This window comes from Oryx dammah, unplaced genomic scaffold (genome assembly GCF_014754425.2).
Source record: "Oryx dammah isolate SB20612 unplaced genomic scaffold, SCBI_Odam_1.1 HiC_scaffold_17, whole genome shotgun sequence".
Classification (NCBI taxonomy): Eukaryota; Metazoa; Chordata; class Mammalia; order Artiodactyla; family Bovidae; genus Oryx; species Oryx dammah.
The window spans coordinates 38,331,475-38,348,491 of record NW_024070201.1 but is presented as its reverse complement, the minus strand read 5'-3'; the positions used below and the strand labels follow the sequence as shown (position 1 = coordinate 38,348,491).

At 40.8% G+C, this 17,017-nt stretch overlaps 1 protein-coding gene and 2 pseudogenes across 1 annotated transcript in view; 1 reads left to right on the top strand and 2 right to left on the bottom strand.

Moving 5' to 3' along the window:
* Positions 1-2,396, bottom strand: part of LOC120875867 — a 3,792-nt pseudogene extending 1,396 nt beyond the window's left edge.
* Positions 2,397-2,958: 562 nt separating this feature from the next.
* Positions 2,959-17,017, top strand: part of FAR1 (fatty acyl-CoA reductase 1) — a 79,147-nt gene continuing 65,088 nt past the window's right edge. The window contains exon 1 of the mRNA XM_040258317.1: positions 2,959-3,250. Coding sequence (XP_040114251.1) covers positions 3,249-3,250 — 2 coding nt within the window. The 5' untranslated portion in view covers positions 2,959-3,248. The remainder of the gene's footprint in view (positions 3,251-17,017) is intronic.
* LOC120876434 lies at positions 16,319-16,678 on the bottom strand (annotated as a pseudogene).

Sequence of the window (17,017 nt, the reverse complement as noted above, 5' to 3'; positions counted from 1 at the left end):
AAAGTCTGACACTGTTTCCACTGTTTTCCATCTATTTCCCATGAAGTGATGGGACCAGATGCCATGATCTTAGTTTTTTGAATGTTGAGCTTTAAGCCAACTTTTTCACCCTTCTCTTTCACTTTCATCAAGAGGCTTTTGAGTTCCTCTTCACTTTCTGCCATAAGGGTGGTGTCATCTGCGTATCTGAGGTTATTGATATTTCTCCCGGCAATCTTGATTCCAGCTTGTGTTTCTTCCAGCCCAGCGTTTCTCATGATATACTCTGCATATAAGTTAAATAAGCAGGGTGACAATATACAGCCTTGATGTACTCCTTTTCCTATTTGGAACCAGTCTGTTGTTCCATGTCCAGTTCTAACTGTTGCTTCCTGGCCTGCATACAGATTTCTCAAGAGGCATGTCAGGTGGTCTGGTATTTCCATCTCTCTCAGAATTTTCCACAGTTTATTGTGATCCACACAGTCAAAGGCTTTGGCGTAGTCAATACAGTAGAAATAGATGTTTTTCTGGAACTCTCTTGCTTTTTCGATGATCCAGCGGATGTTGGCAATTTGACCTCTGGTTCCTCTGCCTTTTCTAAAACCAGCTTGAACATCAGGGAGTTCACGGTTCACGTATTGCTGAAGCCTGGCTTGGAGAATTTTGAGCATTACTTTACTAGCGTGTGAGATAAGTGCAATTGTGCAGTAGTTTGAGCATTCTTTGGCTTTGCCTTTCTTTGCTGCCAAGGTGGAGAACACCAAAAAAATTGCAGAGAATAACTGTGCTCACTAGAAATTTGACTGTCTTCACAAAAGCTGCCTAAAACTCTTTCTATGCTGTGCTCAGTCTATACTATGAAAGCGCATTTCTGATGCATTCTAGATATTTGTAATGGGTTGTTTACTGCAGCTACAAAATTGTGTTCCCTTTTGTTTGATCAAAAGAAGTTACTTTTAAGTAGTTCACACTTTGTTACGAAATCTATAAAAATAAAGCATGGTGATAATCACTATTAACCCCATGAGTTCCATCAGAGAAATAGGCAAGATTCTGTGTTACTCATTGTGGGGAATACAAAGATGAATAAGGACAAAGCAAAATGACCTGGTTTTGTTTTGGAGGAGACAAATGTGGCACTGTAGAAAGATTATGGAATTTTGCATCAAATAGACCTAGATTTCAACCCCACTTCTGCCACCTAACAGATATGTGATTTGGGGCAAATTACTTGTCTCATTGAGCCCCAATTTTCTCTTCTACAAAATTCAGATGAATAAATGAATAGTTGCATAGAGTTGTTGTAAAGATGGAGTGAAGAACCTCAAAAGAAGTGTTTAATGAAACCCTGACAGAACAATATATGAGTTAGAAAATGTTATTAATACATATCATAAGAAAAGTATTTCCTCACAGCACGAAGAGGTACTATTTGAATAAAAAAATTAAAGCTTGATCTTGTCTTCTGTTTTTAAAGAAGTTAAGAAAGTCTGAGGGAATGTATAAATAGCTATAACAACTTTATCAGTAGCATATGCGTTTTTGGTGTCTATTCCTGTGTATATTCTCAGCAATATATAACTCTAGGCTGTAAACTACGATAATACATTTTTGACTTGGTGCAATTTACTTTTATTTACAGAACTATAAAGTTTCCTGGGTTTATAACTTAGGTAGGCCACAAAGTAGGCAGCTCAGTAAGCTTATGTAGTTTTCAATTAGGTGCAGCACCCTAGGGGCTTTTGTTCTACTGAGTGTCAGTCACTGAAACAGGCTGTAAATCTTCTGAACCATCTTAGCCCACCCTTAAAGCACCAATGGCCACCTCATGCGAAGAGTTGACTCACTGGAAAAGCCCCTGATGCCGGGAGGGATTGGGGGCAGGAGAAGGGGACGACAGAGGATGAGATGGCTGGATGGTATCACCAACTCGGTGTACATGAGTTTACGCGAACTCTGGGAGTTGGTGATGGACAGGGAGGCCTGGCGTGCGGTGGTTCATGGAGTTGCAAATAGTCGGACACAACTGAGCGACTGAATTGAACTGAAAGCACCAATCTGTGAGTTTTATTCAGCGTGCCAGTAACTTCACTCGTTTTAAATTCTCACAATCCTTTTTTTTCCCTTCCTCTAGTTTCTACTTTTTCAATTATAGTTAAATCCCAGTGGATTGTTTATACAGTGGGTGTCCCATGGAGCCTAAGGTTACAGTAATATTATGACAAGTTTTTCTCGCAATTCTTTTATCATTAAAAAAATTGAGATATTTATACATAAAGTGCGTTGGGTGCACAACATCTTAATTGTACGACTCGGAGAATTTTTACCGAGGCATACACCACCTCAGTAACTACCACCCGGATCAAGAGGCAAACGCTCCCAGCTACCCTGAAGGTGCCCTGGGCCCCTTCCATTTCCCCCTCTTCCCTCCGTGAGGTAAACATTACTCTAATTTTTCTCACCATGGATAAGTTTTATATGAAATTATTCTGGAAGAAGTGTTAAGTGGAAATATTTGGCCCACAGTCCCGCGGGGCTGGACGAGACGAACGCTCGGCTCCCTCTCTCTAGAGCACCTCGCGGAGGCTCCAGGGAACCACAGAGCCGCAGCTCGGCTCCCACCAACCCGAACCAGCCTCGCCAAGGCGAGCGCTGGGCCTCACGTAGACAGTGCTGGATCACGCCACAATGGCTACGCGCGGTCCCTCGGACCCGCTTCGCCGCATCTTCCTAGCCTTTCCACCCGGTGCCGCTTCCAGGCGACCGGCAGCCCGGGCGTGGCAGCGGGCAAGACCCGCCGGAACGCTAGCGGCCAGCGGGGGCGCCCGAGCCCGGGATGTGGGGGGCGCGCCCATTGGCTGAACTTGCCCCGCGGGCTGGCCGGCTGCAGAGCCCACCTCCCGCCCTTCTCTCCGCCCTCCCATTGGCCCTTCGCGTCCCCCTCCCGCCCGGATGGAAACGGGGTTGAGGGGGTGGGAGGCCAGAACCCGGAGGAGGGTGAGCGGTCCTCTGGTAAGGGGCGCGGGAGAGCCAATCAGGACAAGACTTGGAGAAAAGGCGCCGCGCCAGCCAGTCACATTCCGAGGTCCGGGTCGGGGCCGGCTGACGCGAGTACGGGCCACAGCCAATGGGCTCGCCACTACCAGTCCGCTCTTCAGCAGCCGGTCGGGGGCGGTGGAAGAGCGAGTGAAGAGAGCGCGACGGCGACGGCGGCTGAGCCCTCGCTGGACGGCCAGGAGGAAAGCGAGGCCAGAGCCTCTGCGACTATGTAAGAGGCGGGAACCCCAGGCGGGAGAGGCGGGCTTGGGGCCCCTCCTCGCCTGGCCCGGGGCGCGGCTCTGGGAGCTGTGGAGTCAGGCCCAGTTGAAGCGGGAGCAGTACCCGCCGCCCCGCCCCCGCCCCAACCCCAACCCCCATCCTCTGCTGCCCGGAGCCGGGGGTGCAAGCTTCTGCTGGATGGTCTCCGCGCGGCTTGCCCGGGCCACCGCCCTCTGGAGGGCCAGGGCCCAGAGCGGAGCCGTAGGGAGGGGCCTGGTTTGCAGACGCGGAGCCTGGGGGCGCCGCCTGGGGCGGGGAAGCTGCGTAGAGGTGGCGAAGGTGGGGCAGGATAGTTAACGGAAGAGCAGGTTTGTGCGCTCGAGGGTGGCAGTGAAAGGAGGCCTGTGATGGAAGGATTCTGGATCTGGGGACGAAGAAAGTGATGGGAATAGGGTGATGCTCAGAAAAGGGAGTCCTCTGAGAAGGTGCGGAGCCAGGGCGCGTGTTTGGCCTCTCGGAAGTCGGCATTGACAGAAACTGGGGGGAAATCAACTGGGAGTGAAGGGAGGAGAGGCTTGGGACACGTGGGTCTGGAGTACGAGGCACTTCCTAAAGCCGGAAGATGACTGAGAGGCGAAGGTTTTAGGTGAGGTGTGGGTGCACGCTATTTGACTAGAAGATGTCAGGAGGCCAGTTAGGAGAAAGTATACAGGCAGCAAAGGAGATAGGTTTATGTGTGGCAGCTGAAGGGTGTAGGTTTATGTGTGGTAGCTGAAGGGTGTGGATCTTTTATGAGTAAGTCAGCAAGAATAACTGTCCATTTGGTCAGGTAGGAGTCAGAAAGCCAGGGCAATAGGTTCATTCACAGCTCAGTTCAGTTCAATTCAGTCTTTAGTCATTCAGTTATTGACGTGTCCGACTCTTTGCGACCCCATGGACTGCAGCATGCCAGGCTTTCCTGTCCATCCCCAACTCCCGGAGCTTACTCAAACACGTGTCCATCGAATCGGTGATGCCATCCAACCATCTCAACTTCTGACGTCCCCTTCTCTTCCCGCCTTCAGTCTTTCCCAACATCAGGGTCTTTTCCAATGAGTCAGTTCTTCGCATCAGGTGGCCAAAGTATTGGAGTTTCAGCTTCAGCATCAGCCCTTTTAGGATTGACTGGTTGGATTTCCTTGCAGTCCAAGAGACTCTCAAGAGTCTTATCCAACAGCACAGTTCAAAAGCATCAGTTCTTTGGCCCTGAGCCTTCTTTATAGTTCAACTCTCACATCCATACATGACTACTGGAAAAACCACAGCTTTGACTAGACGGACCTTTGTTGGCAAAGTAATCTCTCTGCTTTTTAATATGCTGTCTAGGTTGGCCATAGCTTTTTTTCCAAGGAGCAAGTGTCTTTTAATTTCATGGCTGCAGTCACCATCTGCAGTGATTTTGGAGCCCAAGGAAATAAAGTCTCTCACTCTTTCCATCCATTGTTTCCCCATCTATTTGCCATCTATGGCCAAACGCTCAGACTTGTTAACTCTCACCTCTGAGGGTGATTGTCGTCCCCAACCCCCCTCCAACCCCTGTGACACTCATTGTTGTTGATGAACTCATTGTTTTGCCTCAGCAGGAACTCATCCTCCCAGAAGCAATGGCACAATTATTGTTTGCTTTTGATTGGATGACAGGAATCATTTAATCCAATGTGTTGCTTTAAAGAGAACATGAGAGGATACTTAAGAAATTCTGCCATGCAAGGGAGTTTCTCAACTGTTTGTGTAATATAAAAGCAATATAAGATCTCTTACAGTAACCCAATAAGAATGAACATGAATAGTCCTGATGCTGTATAAGAGTCAAGCATTTTGATGTAGAATTTGATTGTGTATCATGGTTGTTGGGAAATTGTTCAGCCTTGGGAAGAGTTTTGTAGTTAGATAGGTTCAAAGTTCTTTTCATTTAGAGGGAAGATTAACTTGATATCATTGCTACTGCCTTACTGTTTAAAGCTTTCGAATTTTTATTTGGGGATATGAGAAGAGAAAAGGTAGTAGAAAATGAAATGGTCCATTAATGCATTTCCATTGGATTTAAGCAGGAGAAGGTGATTACCACTAAGGTGTAATTTATGCTTGAGGGTAGGGCAAAAGGATTATGAAGAATTAAGTACTTCTTTACCAACATAGGGTTTCCCTTGTCCTCAGCTGGTTAAGAATCCGCCTGCAATGTGGGAGACCTGGGTTCGATCCCTGGGTTGGGAAGATCCCCTGGAGAAGGGAAAGGCTACCCACTCCAGTATTCTGACCTGGAGAATGCCATGGACTGTCTATGTATAATTCGTAGGGTTGCAAAGAGTCAGACACAACTCAGCGACTTTTAACTCATTCACTTACCAACATAAAATAATATAGTGTTAAGGACGAAAACCAAAGAGGGCATTTGTTGTATGTTTCTTTATTAACGACATCAACAAAGCATTGTAGGTAATGGACCATTCTTTAGGATGTAGAAATACTTTTGTGGAAGTACTTTCTTGGTAATGCTATTTACTGATCACATTTTACTCTTAGTATAACAGAATACCTAAGTGCTGAGGTGGTGAGGTGACTGGGAGCAGAGGAGTAATCTGAGTGGTGTGGAATTAATCAGGGAAAGTTTCCTGAAAGAGGTGAGTGTTGAGCCATCTTTTGAACTAGGAGTTGGGGTGTGGGCTATTGCAAGACAGGATGATATTCCAGTAGTATGAACATGTTATAAGCAACTTTGGGCAAGAGTGACAAATTAAAAATGGTTTTAAGGAATTAGATTTGATTGAAGATTTAAGGGTGTGGAAATCAACTAAGTCTTGTTATAGCCTAATTGATAAATGATGGTTTTGTATGGTGGCTACAGAGAGAGAACTTAGAATACTTAATGATGGCTTGGAGATGGTAATAAAGAAATGAGTACAAGAATATTTTTTGATAGTTATGGTAAGAAGAATATAGTGAAAGTAAGTTGGATTGTTCACAGTTAGATTTATGTGTTCAAGCTTATATAATAATAAATATTTTTGATTCCTGTGCTAGATTATGTTGATATTAATAGCAAAATTTATTGGGTACTACTATGTGCCAGAAGCTATTTTGAACTTTCCAAGCCTCATCTTCCTTTGATTATCCCTACTTTATAAATGAGAGAACTGAGGTTCAGAGAGATTTAATTTAACCAAAGTCATACAGCTAGTAAGTGGCAGGTCAAGGTTGGCAAAGGCAATAAGTGAATGTGAATTGAACACCTACTTTGTGCCAGGCATTGTGTTAAGTGCTGGAGATTCAAAGTTGGCAAGCAAATTCAAGGTCAGGCCTGGACCATTTTTAGAGATTGTCAGGAGTTAACAGAAAACAGCCAGTGAAGAAATAGAAAAAGATTAGTTGGAGAGACTTTTGTAGACACTGAGGAATATACTGTTTAGGGAAACTTAAGATAGAGTTATACTAAAGAGGAAGTTATCAGTAGCAAAATATGTAGCTGAGAGACTTGGAAGAACAAAGATTGAGAAGAAACCATTGAGTTAAGTAAGGAAAAAACTAGTGTGAATTTAATCTCAAGAAAGCCAAAATAAAGACATTTAGATAAAGGCTGGTAGTTAATTGTGTTTAGTGGAAGTGCTTCTAAAGTTTGGTATGATCACAATTATGGTCAAATTCATAGGAAAGATGTTGGTATGTCCCTTTGTAATATTTTAATTATTGGCTGGTAAGGTGATGGATAATTTAAAAATGCTGATGCTCTTTGTATTTTTCCAAGCTTATAAAAACAAGCATTGTTATTTTTATAATTAGTGGGGGGAAACTGTTCAACTAAAGTGAACTAATGGTGAGGGAATATGTGGGTGGCCTAGTCTATGTTTAGAGAAGGCAATGGCACCCCACTCTATTCTTGCCTGGAGAATCCCAGGGATGGGGGAGCCTGGTGGGCTGCCGTCTATGGGGTTGCACAGAGTTGCACACGACTGAACCGACTTAGCAGTCTGTGTTTGGGATAGGAAGGAAGATAGGCTTGTTTCAGTGTCTGCTGCATATGAGCCACTTTGGTGGGCACAATTCCATCTTGAAAATGAATTATTATTGGAAACAACCTGAAACTGTACATTTGCCTAATCTGAAGGATCCAGTTACTAAAGCACTCTGAATCATAGATATATGGTCTTGGCTTTTCTGAACATTGTCTAATGAATGAACTTAAAGTTGAGAAAACCAGACCTTACAGACCACACACTGAGTCATTTTATCTATCTTTTTGGCCTTCCCTAAACCTACATGTAGCCCTTCCTTGCTCCCACTTGTGGATTTATGGTTCCTTTCTTCAATGGGTTTGTAATAGGCTTAGAGTATAAGTTCAGTATAGCTACATGAAAGTGCTGAGTTTACATATTTTACAAATTTAACCTAAACACTTACAATTTGTCATGTTTTCTGTTCCCAATTTGAAGAAGAAATGAGACACATTTCAAGAAAATTGTTTTTTCTTATCAAATAATCATTCCAAAGCAAATTAGAAATATTTGTCCTAGTATAGATGTATTCCAATCTTGTAAGTCAAGAATGGGATGTAGTTTTTAGTTTAATTTCATTTGGCACATAGGAATTGTAGGAGGAAACTATTTCTTCTATCCACTGTACTATGCTCCTTAAATAAATTATTAATACTACATTTAATTCTCGTGCAGTTCTCTAAGGTGGATATCTCATTTTATGAAGAGAATGAGATTCAGAGAATTTAGTAACTTTCCAAATTCCAGAGAGCTAAGTGGCAGGGCTGAGATTCAAATTTTGCTTTTCTGGTCCCATAGCTCATGCATATGAGATGTATGGCTAGAAGGACTTGTTTATTAGTACATATGACTGAAAAGAATGCCACATAGCTTTAGGTGTTTAGTAACTTTTCCTTACCTTTGAAGATGGGACTCTTGCTCTGTGTGTTTGTGCCTTGTGACATGGGGTTTTAAATAACAGTGATTTTTGTGTCTTAGAGGGTACATTATATTTTATTGCTTTAGAGGTATATGGTTTCACATTTTAGTATTTTTTGAAATGAAGATTTTACAGTGTCTATATTTCTTAAAAAACGTTTGTGAAATGGATACTATGTCTTAAAGCCAAATGTGTCTCAGAATGAAGGAAGTGTGGTATGTGGATGTAGTCTTTGTGTCTAACCGTTTTAGCAGTTTCTTTGCATTTTCTTCCCAGTCTTCCACCTTTACTTAGTCTATTACTTTTTTTTTAGTATGGTATAATACAGAATTGAAGTGTATATTAATAATAAAATAGTCATTCTCTTCAGGTAGTGAATATTATAGTGTAGAAGAAAAAATTTTGATACAGAAAATTTACATTGTACTGTGAATCAGCAGATCTGAATTTTAATGTTGGTTTTGTTAGCAACTTGATGTGTAACTTGAGGCAAGTCACTTCCTCTCTCTGCGCTGTAGCTTCCTCATCTGTAGAATGGGATGAGGAGGGGAACAAAAAGACCTGTCTAGCTTGAAGAAAACTGTATGCCTTTTTTCTTATTAAAAAATATGAAAGCCTTAAGCCTTTTCTTAAACAACTGTATTTGTTGCTTTTTACTTTTTTTTCTCTTCATCCACTGTGTTCTTTCCCTGCCCATTTTTCCCTGGATCCTTGAGGGTATTTTCAGATTCTTGGTTCATTAGAGAGTATGAATTACTTTTTATATCTTCAAGACAGACTATCTGAGAAAGTAGGTAAACAGTAAGTAGTTAATGAATGAATATGTTTTATCTGGGTTAATAAAAGAATCGTTTAAATAAAATATCATCAGAATTGTTGAGATTTCATTGAGAAGTAATACTGCTCTCTTTCACATAAAGAATGAAATATGTTTATTAAAGTAAGTATTTGCTCTTTACTGGGCAGATGTACAAAGAAGAAAGTTCCTGAATCTGTTTTTAAAAAGCTCTCTGTTCTAATAGGCAAGGCAGACTTCTTTAAATTTTATATTATGGAAAATTGCAAACATAAAAATACAAAGTTTAAAGAAGTCTGCCTTCCATGATAGAACAGAGAGCTTCTTTTTTTAAAAATTATTTAATTGGAGGCTAATTACAGTATTGTAGTGGTTTTTGCCACGCATTGACATGAATCAGCCACAGGGGTACAGGTTTCCCCCCATCCTGAACCCCCTCCTACCTCTCTCCCCACCCCATCCCTCTGGGTTGTCCCAGAGCACCAGCTTTGAGTGCCCTGTTTCATGCATCAAACTTGCATTGGTCATCTGTTTTACATATGATAATATACATGTTTTAGTGCTTTTCTCTCATATCGTCCCATCTTTGCCTTCTCCCACATAGTCCCAAAGTCTGTTCTTTACATCTGTGTCTCTTTTGCTGTCTTGCATATAATGTCATCATTACTGTCTTTCTAAATTCCATATATGTGTGTTAAAACACTGCATTGGTGTTTCCCTTTCTGACTTATTTCACTTGTGTAATAGGCTCCAGTTTCATTCATCTCATTAGAACTGACTCAAATGCTTTCTTTTTTTTATATAGCTGAGTAATATTCCATTGTATATACATACCACAACTTCCTTATTCATTTGTCTGCCAATGGACTTCTAGGTTGCGTCCTAGCTATTGTAATCAGTGCTGCAATGAACATTGGGGTACATTTGTCTCTTTCAGTTCTTGTTTCTTCCATGTGTATGCCCAGCAGTGGGATTGCTGAGTCACATGGCAGTTCAATTTCCAGTTTCTTAAGGAATCTCCACACTGTTCTCCATAGTGGCTGTACTAGTTTGCATTCCCACCAACAGTGTAAGAGGGTTCCCTTTTCTCCACACCCTCTCCAGCATTTATTGTTTGTAGACTTTTTGATGGCAGCCATTCTGACCAGCGTGAGATGGTACCTTACTGCGGTTTTGATTTGCATTTCTCTAATAATGAATGATGCTGAGCATCTTTTCATGTGTTTGTTAGCCATTTATATGTCTTCTTTGGAGAAATGTCTGTTTATTTCTTTGGCCCATGTTTTGATTGGGTTGTTTATTTTTCTGGTATTGAGCTGCAGGAGTTGCTTGTATATTTTGGAGATTAATTCTTTGTCAGTTGTTTTGTTTGCTATTATTTTCTCCCATTCTGAAGGCTGCCTTTTCACCTTGCTTATAGTTTCCTTCGTTGTGCAAAAGCTTTGAAGTTTAATTAGGTCCCATTTGTTTATTTTTGTTTTTATTTCCATTACTCTGGGAGGTGGGTCATAGAGGATCTTGCTGTGATTTATGTCAGAGTGTTTTGCCTATGTTTTCCTCTAAGAGTTTTATAGTTTCTGGTCTCACATTTAGATCTTTAATCCATTTTGAGTTGGTAAATCATATGCCTGCAGTGCAGGAGACCTGGGTTCGATTCCTGTGTCGGGAAGATCCCCTGGAGAAGGAAATGGCAACCCACTCCAGTATTCTTGTCTGGAGAATCCCATGGACAGAGGAGCCTGGCAGGCACAGTCCATGGGATTGCAAGAGTTGGACATGACTTAGCATCTAAACCACCACCACCATGGTGTTAGAAAGTGTTCTAGTTTTGTTCTTTTACAGGTGATTGACCAGTTTTCCCAGCACCACTTGTTAAAGAGATTTTCTTTTCTCCATTGTATTTTGTTGCCTCCTTTGTCAAAGATAAGGTGTCCATAGGTACGTGGATTTATCTCTGGGCTTTCTGTGTTTTCCCATTGATCTCTTTGTGTCAGTACTATACTGTCTTGGTGACTATAGCTTTGTAGTATAGTCTGAAGTCAGGCAAGTTGATTCCTCCAATTCCAATCTTCTTTCTCAAGATTGCTTTGGCTATTCAAGGTTTTTTGTGTTTCCATACAAATTTGAAATTATTTGTTCTAGTAGAATAGAGAGCTTCTTAAAGACAGATTCAAGAGCTTTCTTCTTTGTATATATTTTTATACATGCATATCACCAGCTTTAACAATTTTCAGCTTGTGGTGAAACTTTTTTATCTGTATCCTCGCTCACTGCCCCCCATCCCTCCACCTTTTAAATTTTGAAGCAAGTCCTAGACGTTTTTACCAGTTGTTACTGTACAGCTTGATAAGTATAACAGTGGACATGCTAATCTAACTGAAGTGGAAATTGCTTCATGTAAATATATTTGAGACTTGTATGTTATAGTGTTTTGTGCAAGAGAAATTAGATACAATTTGCTATATGACAGAGATAAGTAGTTGGAGAGACTTGACTATTCGTATATAAAACAGAATATAGTAACATCAGGTCATGTGCCTGGATTAGAGATTCTAAATGGGAAATGACATTGGTGAGGTGTGTGATATGTGTATGTGTAAATATTAACCATTTGACAGTTTTAAGATTACTTTGAAATATCTCCTCTAGGTCATTCTTGTCTTTATGGAATTTTTGCCAAAAAATGTTGGCATGGCAGTCACTTGAGAACTCCTTCTTGAATGTAAGGAATTCATACCACTGTATCTTATTATTTTGGAGTGTTGACTTAAAAACTTTGAACTATTAGCTGAAAATTAACATTTTAAAATATCTCCCATAATGTAGTTTTAGTCAAAGGTCATAAGCCCCTTTGAGCATCTCCTCATATCTTTGTGCTATCTCTTTTCCTCAGAAAAAATACACGTATGCACAGTTTTTCATATAATTTCAGGGGGCTGATAAGCCTTTTTAAACATTCATATATCTTTGAGTGTTTATATAATAGAGATTCTGGTTTAATAATTCATTCTTTAATGTTTAGGCAGACAGCATACTGGTAAAATTCAACTTAAATTTATTTCTGTGTGCTCCTGACCTCTTACAAACAAGTGTTTTTCATTATTGAATGAAATTATACATTTCATTATGCAAATGTGTAATTTTTTAAAAGACCCATTCTTAATTGGATTCTTGGGGAAGAACAAGCCAATTTCATGAGTATGTAGCAATGATTTTACCAAAGATTTTGGAATAAGTGTATGGAACTTTTATATAATGACTGCTGTCCATCCTGAATTAACATGAGGTAGAATATGACTTAAGAATGAATAAATACATAAATACTGCTTTTTCAGAGGTAAAGGAAAAAACTTCTTTGAATTTTGTTGCTCTTAAATAGTTCTGGTCTGTGGAGGAAATGATCTGTTAAAATATTTTGAGGTTCACATTTGTGTTAAAAAAAACTCCTAGATATGATACACAGGGGCTTAGAAACATGTATTGATCTGACAAAGGATTAATTTTCAGTAGAGCCTGAGATCATAAGTGTTTATTGTGCATCTAGTTTGAAGGATGGTCCTAAATACATTTCTGAGAAGTATAGTGTTTTAAAAACTTGTGAATTATAGCTAACAGTATTGGATTGGCCAAAAAGTTCATTCCAGTTTTTCTGTACCACCTTATGGGAAAATCTGAGTGAACTTTTTGGCTAACCCAATATAATCATAATTATGGGTATTAGCATGAGCAGAATCCTTAGGAGATAGGCACAGATCAGTTAGCTGCTAAATGGGACATTTGACTCTGCAGAGCAGGGCATAGATTGTTTGAAGATCAATGAATATTGGGTGTATGGCTTTAAAGTGATAACCCTTGTGACCCATTTGAGTTAATAATTTTCTGAGTATCTCATGTGTTATTGGGAAATAGCATCTTCCAATACATGGTAATAGCTAGACTTTGAGAATTAGAGGAGGATTCCATCAGTGGTTTAGCCTTCTCTTCAGTAAATTCTGTGGATTATCAGAGTAGTTAATTGACTTGCCCAAGGTCAGGTGCAGTGTTGCTCTTACTATCTTGACTCTTTTCATTCTGGACCTCAGTTTCTGGAGAAGGAAATATCTTAACACTAGAGTTTTTAGCTTTGCACTTTGATTCTCAATTGATAAATTGATCAAGAATTCTCTGAATTTTTAAACTCTGATATTTTTACTTTGCTGTATGTGTTCTAATCCCATCTTTAGCACAATAACCTTTGGTTACAAGCTTAATAGGGTAGGCTTCTTAGAAGCATTAAGTCACTTTCAGAGCTAGAAAAAGGTAAGAATCCCCCAAATCATCAAACACTTCCCTCCTCTTTTCTGTATCTTTCTGTGCTTGACAGCATTTTGTTGCAAGCTGTACTTATGAACCTGGCAAAGTTTTTTTTTTTTTTTCCAAAATTGGAGGATAGTTGCTTTCCAATGTTGCGTTGGTTTCTGCCATACAGCAACGTTAATCAGCCATAATGATACATATATCCCCTCCCTCTTGAACCCCAACCCCTCCCCTGCTCCAACTTCTCTCACCCCACTCCCCCAGTCATCAGAGAGCAGAACCTGGAAAGTTTTAAAGATAGACCAGGAAAAGATTTTTGAGAAGAGACTTCATTATGGAATTAAGTTGTTTTAAGACCTTCCTGGAAGCTTCCTACCCAAAACTTGAGACTAGAGGGATCATTGACATTCAAGATGAAAGAAGTTATTATTACTTCCATGAAGGGCCCTGATTCCAAGTCCTTGTGCCGTATTTGGTTGGTGTGGACATGATGACCAGGGAGAAGACCTGCCCATACATTAGTGGCCCTATAGCTAAGGTGAGGACTTTTAGAACAGTGACCGTCCAGCTCTTTTAATCCCAGCCCTTTAGCTGGGTCATTCTGTAGCTCAGTAATTCCTTCTTTTTAGTGGAGTAAAAGCAACTAAATTGTCAAGTTATAAGCATTTTGGGGGAGAGGAACTTTCTTCAGCAGTTAGGAATATGGATAGTTCCTAATTGAATGACAAAAAAATATACTTATCTTAAAGTTTAGACTAGTTAGAAAATGGTAGGTCTCAAAGAAACTGGTGATGGAATTGTGTAACACATTCCACAGGTTTATTGAGTGAGTGGAGTCGCTCAGTCGTGTCCGACTCTTTGCGACCCCATGTACTGTAGCCCGCCAGGCTCCTCTGTCCATGGGATTCTTCAGGCAAGAATACTAGAGTGGGTTGCCATTTCCTTCTCCAGGGGATCTACCCAACCCAGGGATCGAACCCGAGTCTCCTGCATTGCAGGCAGATGCTTTATCCTCTGGGCCACCAGGGAAGCATGAAATTCAACTAATGGTAATTTTTAATTAGGAATAAGAATAATTATAATTAAAAACCGTAACCAGCTAAAGACAACACAATTTCACTAACGATGATTGATTGTTCCTCTTGAAAATTACAGAATTCCATGTTTTGAGTGTGTGTATTTGGTAGAAGCTTTGCTGCATTGTGAGTTGCAGCATCCCGAGTTAGTAATTGTGTACAAACTGAAGTCTTTGGTACATTCTAATAGCATACTCATTTTTGCAACTCTTAATAACTATCTTTATAGTTTATTCAGAAGTAGTCTTGAGGATCAATGGAAGGTCATGCTTTCTAAATCATTTGTAGTTCGTGGGAGGTTTGGCTCATGTTTGTACAGTCATTACCTCAGAAGGCTGATGTGGTAATCAATGAGCTTCTCAGGCACTTTGCTTACTTAGCCGTGTTTGGAAATTTGTGAAAGGCCAGGCTTTCCCTTACCCTGCTGTTCTCCACCCGAGTACTCTTCCCCAATAAAATCTTTTGCTTTGTCAGCACATGTGTCTCCTTGGGCAATTCATTTCTGAGTGTTAGACAAGAGCCCAGTTTCGGGCCCTGGAAGGGGTTCCCTTTCCTGCAACAAATGGCGACTCTGGTGGAGACTCTTCTTCGCTGAGATTGACATCCTGACCACTCGGGGTACTCAGGGGTCAGCTTGCCTGCCAATGGACCAGACCCAGAGGCCACAACTGGGACCCTTTTGTCCCTGGTCTCCTCCTGACACGGACAACTGGCCAGAGTGCCCCGACTGGTAAGGAACAAGAGACTTTATTGACCTCTCTCCCCTTCCCTCTCTCTTTCCTCTCCTTAACCCTTTCTACTCTTACCCGTTTTTCTAGTCCCCTGGTCCTGGACGCAGGAATCGAAGGGCCTCAGCCTGAGCTGAGAGTTGGAGACTGATCATCTCCTCTCGGCAGAGAACTCGAATTCTGGTTCTGATTTCCGGTAGGGCCGAGTTCCAGTCCTCCCTTCTCTGGAGGCCCAGGGTAAAGTCCCATAACGCCTGGGTATCTGCAGGTGGCAGGAGACGTTTGTAAGGCCACCCTTTTGCCCCGCTCTCCCGCCTCCCCCACCTTCTTTCAACCTGGCTTCCTTTCCTCCCTTTGAAAATCTTTGAAGATCTGAGATATTTTCCTTGGATCTGAAGTTCTGTGTCTCAATAGGAGGTTTTCTGAGAGACTGTATTCTTGTATTTAAGGGAGAAGGAAATAGCAACCCACTCCAGTGTTCTTGCCGGGAGAATCCCAGGGACGGGGGAGCCTGGTGGGCTGCCGTCTATGGGGTTGCACAGAGCCAGACAGGACTGAAGTGACTTAGCAGCAGGCTTTCAAAGAGGTCTACTGAGTTTCTTTACCTCAGGACATTTTGTAGGTCTTTGATATGCTAATGTATTTTGTAACTCTCCTGGTTAGGGCTAAAATGTATAATTTCCCAGTCCCATTTACCACGATTTGGAAAATGCTGCCTTGGCTGAGTAGAGCCTGTTTTTAAGTTCAGCCTTGAGAACAGATTGAGAAGGCTTCATAAGAAAGTGACACGAGAGAAACAGGAAATACAGCATATAGCAGGATCTTCAAAGCACTTTTATATCGTTAAAGACATTTGCTATCATAATCAGACTAAATAAAACTCTTTTAAACAAAGTCTGACTACTTCTATAACCAGTGAAATATCTGATTCTGTCAACTTGTTCTTAAAATTACTAATCTTCATGAATAGGCTTCAATAGCTTTAAATTAGACCACATAGGGTACATGATTAGTAATCTGCCTGAGTCAGTTCTTTGGATAAACTTGTGTGTAGTCTACATGTAACGATCAGGGTATACCTGGAACATTTTCCTGTTAAAGTTAATTTTACTGAATAATTTGAAGTATATATATATATTTATTTCACATAAACATCCTTAGTTTATTAAGCACCTCATGAAAAATTAGCACAGTCACTGCAGAATCTTTACTCCTTCTGTTGTCCAGTTTCCAGCTCACTTTTTGCCAGCACCAAGGTTGGCCATTGCAGTCCTCTTGACTTCCTTCATCCTGTTCTTCGTTCCTTTTGCTGTTTTCTTGAGGTCTTTTCTTATATAGGCCATATCTTGCATGTCAATGTTTGGGTTCATTTTTCTTTCTGTAAAACCTGCCAAAGCCAGTTGTCTTGCTACTACCAAAATGGATTTGAATCCAAATTCAAAGATGACATCTGGCGTGGTCTTGTACATTTTGGCTAGTTTTACCTAAATTTCTATCTTAGCTACTTTTGCCTTCCCAGGATGAAGGATGTTGATGACAATTTGTTTTTGGTTGGTCATGAACTCACTGGTCTGGAGAATTACTGTTTCGTTCATGATGGTTGCTGATCTTAAAGCAGCCAGAGAAGAAAAGAGTGAAATATTTTTATGTTAATTTTAGGTATATTGTGACAACTTTGAGGTGGACAACTTTCATGAATTTTTAAGCAAAATAGGATATTTTGATTTCTCTGTTGTTTTGTAGATGTTTAAGAAATCTTATCTTTGGTAATACAATTGAAATATTAGGATACCTTTGTATACGGTATTTCACTTTTCTGAGTTTGAAAGTATTAGGATAGAAATTACATGTCTTAACATGAAAATATTTTTATTAAGGTAAGGAGAGCCTGTAGCACAATTACTAATCTAAAGAAAAATCATGTGTGACTTTGG